At 31.9% G+C, this 10802-nt stretch overlaps 2 protein-coding genes across 3 annotated transcripts; both read left to right on the forward strand.

The window, feature by feature from the left end:
• Positions 1-2174, forward strand: LOC109342637 (OTU domain-containing protein At3g57810-like). Of its 2 annotated transcripts, none has more exons than XM_019580580.1 (5): positions 1-146; positions 374-495; positions 884-924; positions 1179-1277; positions 1911-2174. In XM_019580580.1, the coding sequence occupies exons 1-5, from the start codon at positions 101-103 to the stop codon at positions 2077-2079; spliced, it is 477 nt and encodes a 158-aa protein (XP_019436125.1). In that variant the 5' UTR covers positions 1-100; the 3' UTR covers positions 2080-2174. The 2 variants fall into 2 exon arrangements, with proteins under 2 accessions (XP_019436125.1, XP_019436126.1); XM_019580581.1 differs by having other exon boundaries at positions 1-125.
• On the forward strand, positions 4032-9940 carry LOC109344133 (putative polyketide hydroxylase). Its single transcript, XM_019582765.1, has 11 exons — positions 4032-4557; positions 5420-5502; positions 5583-5718; positions 5913-6400; positions 6498-6545; positions 6770-6944; positions 7527-7639; positions 7731-7827; positions 7963-8182; positions 8709-8856; positions 9328-9940. Exons 1-11 carry the CDS (start codon positions 4347-4349, stop codon positions 9715-9717), a joined length of 2109 nt encoding a protein of 702 aa, XP_019438310.1. The 5' UTR covers positions 4032-4346; the 3' UTR covers positions 9718-9940.

The following is a 10802-nucleotide window of genomic DNA, read 5'->3' on the forward strand; positions in this document are numbered from 1 at the left end:
TTCATGCTCCAAGCTCAAAATACAGGTTATTGAGTTATTCTTTTTTTCCTTCTCAAATTATGCAGTGCTTGGTTTGATCTTAAAGTTGGTGATTCAAGTGATGCCACCATCAGAAAAATTGCTTGGTAACAAACTTCCAATAATTCGTATGTCTTACTTGTTTCATATTCATTTTATTACTATAGTATTATGCTTCTAACATTTCTGTATTTTAAAACTATTTAACTTGTTTTCTTCACTCAAAAACAACTTTTGTTTATAAAAAAATGATGTTTATATTAGTTCCATGTTTGTCTTTACTTAATTAAAATAACAGTCCAATGTAGGAGACTTTCACTTAATGAGTTTACGAATGATGGTTTGTATATTACAGGAATACCAGGAGATGGTAGATGTTTATTTAGATCAGTTGTGTATGGTGCATGTCTCAGAAAAGGAGAGCCATCTCCAAGTATCAACAAGCAAAAGGAACTTGCAGATGAGCTCAGAGCAAAAGTACCATTTTTTTAGTGTTTGTGTGTAATTTTTTTTATCGGCAAATGTTAGTACGTTTTGTGATTAAGATTCGAACACTCAACTTTCTTCCTTTCATTCACTCGTTCTCCATAACCATCAAACCATCTTATCACTCATTTGTTTTTATTTTTTTTAAATTTGCTATGGATGAAACTCGAACCGATTAATAACTAATATTTGGGACAATTAATACTTGTTACCCATTGTTCAAAGTATGTGTAATTGTTTCTATAGGGAAAATTTGTGCATATAAATTATGCTTTCAAGCTTAAGTTATGTGACAAAAGATCCTTTCTATAAGTTGATTATTACATTTTGATAAATTCTAACCTGTTTCATATGAAAATATTAAATGTTATATATGCAGGTTGTGGATGAATTCATCAAGAGGAGGGAAGATACTGAGTGGTAAGTTATCTTCAACAAGTTACTTCTGATTACAGTTATGTGGTATTATCCGAATTTCGTCATCAGTGTTTTAAATTATGGTCATAGTAGTGAATACAATAACAGTTGTGGATAAATTATTTTGTGATTAAAAAAATATTTTTGAATTCAATGCTGTCCGATGCAGCCTTATACAGTTGTATTGTGGTCGGATGTGGCCGCATTATTGTGATTCAAAGTCCCTTTAGCACTCATGTTTGTGTTAATAATTTCAGGTTTGTTGAGGGTGATTTTGAAACCTATACAGTACAAATGAGAAAGCCTCACATATGGGGAGGAGAGCCTGAACTTTTCATGTGTTCACATGTTTTACAGTTAAGTCAATTTTCATTTCCAAATGTGTTATATATGTACAATGTTAAGGATGCACTTAAATATTTTCACTCCCCAAATGAAAAATGTTGTGTTTTGATGGATGATTCTAATTTTACCATTTACTGAATGCTACTTAAGCCTAATATCTACGACTTATTAAGTTATTTCTTTTATCTATGAACTAATATCCCACCTAACGGAATTAAGACTCAGCCGTTATTGTATGAACTAATATAACATCTATAAGGGCTGAGATCTGTTTGTATATATCTTAATACTGGAATGGAATGTGGTTTTTCTATATTGATTTATATTAATTGGAACTATTTGTTAGGTGACACACTTGTCCTCGAGTTGGTGACTCCAACCATATCGAATAATATAGTGTCACATAATATTCTATTTTATTTCAGTAAGAGGAATGAAATAACTCATAAGAATGAATATTTTTTAATGGTGTACATGACATTACACTATTGGGCGAGACATGGTTGAGGACAACAACTTAGGATAGGTAATCTTCTTCCGTAACACAAGTATCAGTTTATTCCGGGTTACAATGATTACATCATTAATAGATAGAAATGAATTTTTTCCTTGTTTTTAATGATGATGATATGTTGTGGTTTTAGGATGCCAATAACAGTGCTCATGCAGGATAAGAATTCAAGTAGCCTTAAAGTTATAGCTGAATATGGTTTGGAGTATGATAAGGATAATAATCCTATTAGAGTTATTTATCATGGTTATGGTCACTATGATGTGTTGAAGGGTTCAACTGGTTATTATACACAATCTTAACTATGACATTTGTTGCACCAATCTTGTGTTCTTCTTTGTAATAACTATACAAGTTCAACATATTTTATAATTTTCATATGATCTTTGATATTTCTGATCCATGGCACATCAATAACATGTTGGTATATGATATTTTAATTATGGAACCATTTTTACTTATTTCTTTTTATTCATTTGAGTGCTTTAGTAAAATATTGATTATTCTTGAGTGGTGCAACATTTAAGCAATTTAAACCAAGAATCACTTCCTTAACAATAATGTAGTTGAAAGAAGGAAAAAAATTTAATAGATTTTTTTCTTCCTTTTCTAGTAAAAAAGACGGTCCACTTCATAAGACTCTCACCTACAAGTTTAGAAAGAGTAAATACCCTATAAATGAGGAGATTGAACTCATGATTTCTTGGTCATTCAATTCCAATTTCATTCAGTACTATCAACCAAATAAAGAATTTCACCACCACTAACCAATTTAATCCTCCTACAAAAGTCTATGATAAAGATAAGTTACCTATAAAAACATTTTACAAAAAGGTACCATGAAATGGAACACTGTGCTACCTTGCCTAAGTGTTCAACACCACTACAACAATTACAACCACTCTGATCTATGTCTATGAAATGGGTGGTTAAGTCAGAAGTTCCAAGTTTCCTACAAGAGTGTTGAATTTTGACAGCAGCATAGGTGCTAAAATATTCGAAAAGTTCTTTATTATAGTTACATAATTCTCTTATTTATCCGAAAACCGCGTAACGAATTCTGTGAAGTCTAGTAGAGTGCATGAGGGAGAATATGATATAGTCATAAGGACTATGCTAAGGGCTAGTGTAGAGGTGTGATACTATGCATTTTCTGAATGTACAAATGAACTCAAGTGAAGAAGTGTTTTTTGTGCTATATCATCTAACTATACAAATAAGAAATTAATATCTTTTGAAATATATGAATCAAATGGAGAATTGCTTTCTGATTGAATATTCATTAGTTTGTGATAATATAAACTCGTAAATTGCATATCCTTCATAGGCTAAAACTAGTAACAAACAAAGCATTAATGATACTACAAAGTTTTGGATTCATTCACCAAAATTTCCATCGACCAAAGGATATAGGCTAGGAATTTGGATCCTCTCCCATACTAGATGAGATGATGATACGTGCACTTCAAAAAAATAGGAATATAACTTTTAATTTATTTTAATTCATTTTAGAAAAAATCATCAAACTCATTATGTACCTCACATTTTAGTATTGGACTCTTCCATACTTGAGAGAAGGAGCCCCATTCTACATTTGTCCTTGCCTTGTCTTTGAACATATGCTACTTTGGAAGCACTTTTTACTTGATAGAAATTGACTTATTTAGCATGGTGAATTCATACTTTTACCATTATAATATATTTATATTATTATATAAATAAATATATATATTTATTATATATTAATTTTCCATTAAAAATTACTTAAAATGATTTGTTCATTTACATAAATATAACATAACCAATTCGAATTAATGACCTCAAATAAAATAATTCATGAACAAAGTTCAATAGTTCATTTAAAACTCAAGTCAAGCTTCAAACTAAAAAGATATTTATTAAACTATTCTAAGTCAAACTTAACCCATTTTTAGGAAAATTATATTAAACTCTCACATTTTAGTTAATTAAAATAATATTTGATAATGCATAATCCCTTAATCCCTCACAAAACTTTTATAACCCAATTGGTTCTTAAAAATTAGATGGGAGATATTACACAATGAATATTATTAAGTCCTTCTTTTTTTGTAATTAAATGATGAGTTATTATTTCAAAAGAAAAATCCTACATAAGGTTTTAGCCTTTTAGGACCTTTATTACTATATAATATAATATTGGTACAAGAGATAAAAAATATATTTTTGTAACAAAGTAAAATGCAATTAATATTCAGCATCATTTATATTCTAACATTAAGTTTTCATCTAGATTCCAGTTGAACAAAAAAAGGATTTTTTTCTTCATTTTTTTATTTTCTTCAATATTATTCTCATCTAATAATGTGGCTACATAGTAAATTTTCTTTTGAAGTGTTGAACAATTAGTGTGATACATGCATTTATTGTGTTTAATACTATTATTTTCTCAATGGCAGTGTGTTTAGTCATTTTGCTACGTTGCCTCTATAATTGCCACCCATATGTTTGATATAATGCCCCAATGAGTTTTTCTTCTTTTTTATTATTATTATAGCCTTGAGTTGAGTTTTCTCTTTCATTTTGGATCATGGGGTTTCTAAGTTTTGTAAGAAGGTATAATAATAATTACCCATTCAAAGATAAAAGTGGAAAATTTAGAGGATATCCATTTCTGCATATTCAAGGTAGAGGCTTCTCAAAGGCTCAAGTTTTGAATCACAATGATGAAGTGCTTCCAGTTCTTATCATTGGTGCAGGACCAGTGGGTCTTGTTCTCTCTATTCTTCTCACTAAATTAGGTATACTCTAATCCTAAAAGCTTCTCCATTGATTGATGCATAGTGCTTGTTTGGGATGCTGTAATCTGACATCAATTTATTTGTTTGTAAACTTTGTTCATGTTAGTGTGTTAGGCCATTGACTCAGGATTGTAGTTTTCCTCTATTGAAAAATATGAGAGGCTAATGAAGAGTTTGAACAGACAATTCAGTGTGCTAATCACAACACCTCTTATTCGAATAGCTGTTTCTAACTAATATTATAAAATATGCCTTTTTTTTTGCTTTTTGCACCCAGTTGAAGGTTTTAACTTTGGTTATGGAGTTTCCTTGTGAAAGTGTGAAACACATAATGAGTGTCTATTAACTATTTTGAAAATGCTAATAACAATTCTGATGAGATAAAGTCATATTTTCAGTGAGATTTTGCAATGATGGTTTTATTGTCTTGTGCATTGTTTACACTTTATATACTTTGTGCAAAAAGTTCTCTGTGATAGATAATGCAAGGTTTTAAAAGGAGATAATGCAAGGTTTTAAAAGGTTTCAACACAATCAATACATGTCCAATAATAGTGTTTGTGTGAGCTTATCTGATAATGCTACAACCACAGTGATAATTTCAATGATATTTTCAGTTTATAACTTTTATGGAAGAATGTTTCTTCTTCTCCGGTGTTTATATCTGGTACAAGACTTGTCTGGACAGACAAAATTTTGAGTTTCCATTATTCTTTTTATGTATACATCATATTACTTTTATTGACAATTTTCTTGACAACGCATCCCACATTATATTTTTTATTATATCATCACATTACTCCTATACTTTCATTCATGCTATTATTGTTTCTGATATATGCCTCATTTTGTTTTATTATAGGTATTAAATGTGCAATTTTGGAGAAAAACAGGGCATTTTCTAAACATCCACAAGCACACTTCATCAACAATCGATCTATGGAGGTTAAAAACACTCTTTTATAAATGATTATATATGCCGAAAAAAGCATTGTGATTTATTTTGACCAGTGGTGCCATTTTAGATATTCCGCAAAATTGACGGCCTTGTTGAGGAGATACAATGGTCTCAACCGCCAGTAGATTTATGGAGGAAATTTATATATTGTACTTCCCTCTCTGGCTCAATTCTTGGGTCTGTAGATCACATGCAACCTCAAGGTGCTATTCTGTAGTCCATGATAACCGATTTCTAATCTAATAGCAATAGGAAGATTACTTTTTTTAGTTTAGTTTTGACGATATTTAGATATAGCCTTCAGAATATGCGGTATCAAGATATAGAAGACATGATTTGTTCATTTTGGTCAACATTAAGTTCCAGAAGACTTACAAATCTTGTAACCTTTTTTCAGATCTTGAGCATGTTGTCAGCCCAGTCTCTGTTGCACACTTCTCACAGTACAAGCTAACTATGCTACTACACAAGCGACTCGAAAATCTAGGCTTTCAAATATGTGGACCTGAAAGCTCAGAAGGAAATGAAAAATCTCATGAAAAGAAAATAATGATGGGTCATGAATGTATATCTATTGATGCTAGCAATGACTTTGTAACTGTTACTGCATCTTCAGTGAATAAAGAGAAGCGTGTAGAACAGAATATCCATTGCAACTTCCTTATTGGAACAGATGGAGCAAGGAGTACTGTGAGGAATCTCATAGGAGTAGAAATGAGAGGTGAGAAAGATTTGCAACAGCTTGTCAGCGTCCATTTCTTTAGCAAAGACCTTGGGCAGTTTTTGCTTAAGGAGAATCCTGGTATGCTTTTTTTTATCTTCAATACTGAGGCCATTGGGGTCCTTGTTGCTCATGATCTCAGGCAAGGTGAATTTGTATTTCAGGTATAATATGCTTTAGTAATCATAAATTTTTTATCATGTTATTTTAAAACTAATCTTATTGTGAATCAAATTTATGATTTGAGCTGTATCATTGCAGATACCTTTTTATCCACCTCAGGAAACCATTGAAGATTTCGGTCGAAAGGTATTATCTATCCATTGCAGATGGTTTATTTTTATTTTCTGAAATTTGTCATAATGTAATGATAAAATATGTGCCTGTTAAGACTTGTTGATTGTAATGTGGTCAATCATTGGGTGGTATGCATGTGAACTAACATGCATGGTGTTGGCTATTACTGTTGATGCTGTGAAGTATAATTCAATCATGTAAGTAATACACACTGAAAAAGATTATATTTGTAGTAGGAATGTGAGAAGTTAATCAGAAAACTTGTCGGTCGGGAGTTCGCAGACGTAGATGTAATTGACATAAAGCCTTGGGTTATGCATGCTGAAGTTGCTGAGAAGTTTATAAGCCATGACAATCGGATATTACTTGCTGGTGATGCTGCTCATCGATTTCCTCCTGCTGGTGGATTTGGTTAGTTGTTTTATCCTTATATGCATATAGTAGAAGTCGCTAGTGTGTGTAAAAAATAATCTCTATTATATTAATTGGCATCAATGCACAACAGGGAAGAATTTGTTTTTTCTCCTTTTCCCTTTGGAACACGACACTGTCCTGTTGCGAGAGAGACATGCTCGATTTGCCATGTACCAGTTTTTGGTATCTTTTTCTCTTCAAATGGAATTGTCATTTACCTAAAGGTGTGTGTGTTTAGACTGAAGAGTTTGGAAGGGAAGATTTATCAACATTTTTTAATTCTCTAAACGGAAAAATGAAATTTTGACCCTCCCCTCCTTTTCCTTCCAAACTCCTCCATTCACACATATTCAAAGGAAAACGATAGGATCCAAATCCAATATAGTCTGGAAACCAATTAACCCAGATGATGAACATGGGCTGGAAATGTCCAATATCACAAGTGACTGCCAGTGTTAGATGGTGTCTATTGTTTATAGTTTGGCGCTTCAACTAGGAGCTTAGCTTAGACATAACCATGATCCACTGTTTTTTACTCTGAATGAAGCATTTTAATTTAACACTCATTGTGATTTTCAGGAATGAATACTGGCATTCAGGATGCCCATAATCTTGCATGGAAAGTAGCTTCTGTGATAAAGGGTATTGTTCCATCTTCAATGCTAAATACCTATGAACTCGAACGTAAACCGGTACTACTTTTCTGTTCTGTTACATTTTTTAATGTATATTATCTTGATGTTGGATGAACCCTAGACATCTATTGCTGTATGTTATTGTCAGATTGCCATATTCAATACAAATTTAAGTCTAGAAAACTTTAGAGCTGCTATGTCTGTTCCTGCTGCACTTGGTCTTGATCCAACTATTGCAAACACAGGTAGGTATACAAAAATCGTGGTGATTTTCTTCTGTTTCCTTCATCATCAATTTACTATTCTCAGAAATAGTGATGCACAGTTCCTTCCATTTTAAATAAATAAACTTTAACTGATTTTTCCTCATTTAATTGCAGTACATAAATTTGTTAATAACGGGATTGGTTCCATCTTACCATCCGGATTACAGAAGGTAGCTTTGGACGGTATTTTCGCAATAGGTCGTGCACAGCTCTCAGAATCTGTCTTAAATGAAAGTAACCCTCTTGGATCCTCAAGGTTGGCTAAGCTAAGAAAAATATTTAAAGAAGGCAAAAGCCTTCAACTCCAGTTCCCTGCTGAAGATATCGGTTTTAGGTATCACTGTGAATAACTTATTTTTTGCATTTTGTATTGCTGAGCTTGGTATCACTACGCCCATATTCCTCTAGCTTTAGTTGTTACTTTAGTTTTATATTTGGCTAAAATGTAATTTTTGTCCCTTAACTTTTACTCGTGTATGAAATGCAACCACCAACTTTTTTTGGGGGCGGTTTAGATCCTCAAACTTTTTTGGTTATGCAATCTTATAGCTTTTCCATCAAGTTTCAGTCCAAAAACTAACAGATATCAGTGACGTTGCTATGCTGACCATTAGCTATGTAGCCCTTTTTGTTATTTTTTGAACTTTCTTGATGGAGAGACCAACATTGCATAACTGAAAAGTTTGAAAACCAAAACTGCCCGAAAAAAGTTGGGGATGAATTTCGCATTTGAGGAAAAGTTGAGACATGAAAGTGAACTTAAGCCTTTATCTTTTTGTAAAGGGGTCAGTTGGGTAAAATTTGTGATTAGCAATGAGCACTTTGGGGGCACCCTTCTAAGTGTAACCTGTTGATCTTAGGTACTTACAAGGAGCAATTGTGCCAGAGAGTTATAATGCTGAGAGTCCTCCAGGAATACTTACAGGTCGTCGGAGGGACTACATCCCTTCAACACATCCAGGATCAAGACTGCCCCATATGTTTGTGAAAGTAATCCAAAAGAACGAGGTTAGTAGCACTAATAATATAACTCTTAATAGAATTCCCTTTTCCACAAAAAATGATTATTTTGGTAAGAAATCTCTTGTGACACTTGCAGATTTGTTTGTTTGGGCTTTTACAAAAAACACCAGAAGTCGCAAAATAAGCTGAAATTCAGCTTTTTAGAAGCTATATTTTTCAGCTTTTCAAAAATATCACTTTGCCAAAATCACTTTTGTATTGCCGTTTCTCTTTAGCCTAAATAAATGGGCCTTTTAATTTTAAGCTAACTGATTAGGACTTTTTTGTCTTCTAGTATCTAATGGGTTTTGTTACTTAATCAAAAGAAACTCTTTTTTTTTCTTCATCCTAAGCAATTTGTAATTGCTAGTTTCATTCAATAGTTTTTTTCATCTTTAACTTGTGAAATTTTCACTGGTTTAAAACATCAAAATGCTCTTTCCTTGGTTGTTATTATAATGTAAGAGTGTTTTGCAGGAGACTATTTCTACACTTGATCTTATATCTGGAGATAAAGTTGAGTTCCTTCTGATCATAGCACCTGTGAAGGAATCATATCATCTTGCTCGCGAAGCATTCAAGGTAGTTGAAGAACATAAAGTTTCTCTCAAAGTATGTGTTATATGGTCTACTGATTCTGTTGAGGATAGTAAAGGAGCATTATCACCATTGAAGAATTATGTGGATGTAGTTGAAGTTAAGAAGTCACCAACTTCAAATTGGTGGGATATGTGTAAGATGAACAAAAGAGGGGCTATTTTAGTTAGACCTGATGAACATATTGCTTGGCGCACAAGTTTAGGACTTGATGGAGATCCCAGAGTGGAAATGCAAAGGGTTTTTTCTTCTGTACTAGGAGTATGTTAAGGATAACCCTTCAGACCAGAATAATAATATATAATGGTGTATAAGTTTCTGCTTGATCATGTGTATTTGATTTATTAACAAGTTATTTAATAGGTACATTCTTGATTGAGAATAATAATGAATCTGCACATTATTAACTGTGTAGAAATGGTGTAAAAGAGTCCTGTGAAAATACATGGATTGATGTATAAACAGTGTTTATTAGAAATTTATTTAGTTTTGCTGAAATGTATTCTTTTATTCTCTAAGTCTTATGGTTCTTCATTAACTGTATATGAACTTTTAGTTTAATGTTTCTATTTAGCAAGTGTGGTTAATTTGTAAGTTATTATTGCTAAGTTTCTCATGCTCAATCCAACTAAATTCATAGCATCTACCTCATTTTAGATTGGGATCTCATTCTCTCTAGATATTTTTTCACTTTAAATTATTATGTTTGCATGAATTTTTTCCATCTATTTTTAAAATGTGTGAACATAAAAGGATTTGAAGTCAAAAGTGAGAGAAAAATAAATGTATATGATATAAAATAATATGTTCAAAATATCATACTTCTAGGATTGAGAAACCTTATGGGTCTATTTGGACATATAGATTCATTGAGGAATAAAAGTCATATTTTTCAATTTTAATTTAAAGGAATTATATATTTTAAAAATAAAGAAGGAATGAAAAGTTTTATTATTAATTTTAAGAATACTATGAAACTCTTAATTTAAAATTGAAAAAATATTTTTTTTCCTTTCTCCTTCCGTCCTGAACCTCCAAAAAATCAACTCCCGAGAGAGTAGAATTGGACTTTGGAAGGAAAAAAAGGATAGACCTTCTTTGTTGTTTTCCTTTGTGCTTCTTTTCATTTCTTCATTACCAGAGACTATATACTTTCAGTAATATTGGTAACTCATGAATTTGGTGAGATGAGCATGAAGTTACAATCTTTCCTATAAATGCAATCCTATGGTAAGGTAATAATAGTTCAACACACAGTTTTAACAGTTCCATTCACTTGTTATTATACTTCAACCAAAAAGGGTCTATCTTGCAACATAAGTAGATTAAAAGAAAGTCACTTTTCCAATCACTTT

The sequence above is a fragment of the Lupinus angustifolius genome, chromosome LG03 (genome assembly GCF_001865875.1).
Source record: "Lupinus angustifolius cultivar Tanjil chromosome LG03, LupAngTanjil_v1.0, whole genome shotgun sequence".
NCBI classification, from domain to species: domain Eukaryota; kingdom Viridiplantae; phylum Streptophyta; class Magnoliopsida; order Fabales; family Fabaceae; genus Lupinus; species Lupinus angustifolius.

Bases quoted from the DNA above. Each gene is read 5' to 3' on its own strand.
- LOC109342637 (XM_019580580.1), top strand. From the start codon at position 101: ATGCCACCATCAGAAAAATTGCTTGGTAACAAACTTCCAATAATTC. The intron at 147-373 runs GTATGTCTTACT...TGTATATTACAG, and splicing joins TAACAAACTTCCAATAATTC to GAATACCAGGAGATGGTAGA. The intron at 1,278-1,910 runs GTTAAGTCAATT...TTGTGGTTTTAG, and splicing joins ATGTGTTCACATGTTTTACA to GATGCCAATAACAGTGCTCA.
- LOC109344133 (XM_019582765.1), top strand. From the start codon at position 4,347: ATGGGGTTTCTAAGTTTTGTAAGAAGGTATAATAATAATTACCCATTC. The intron at 6,546-6,769 runs GTATTATCTATC...TATTTGTAGTAG, and splicing joins TTGAAGATTTCGGTCGAAAG to GAATGTGAGAAGTTAATCAG. The intron at 7,828-7,962 runs GTAGGTATACAA...ATTTAATTGCAG, and splicing joins TCCAACTATTGCAAACACAG to TACATAAATTTGTTAATAAC.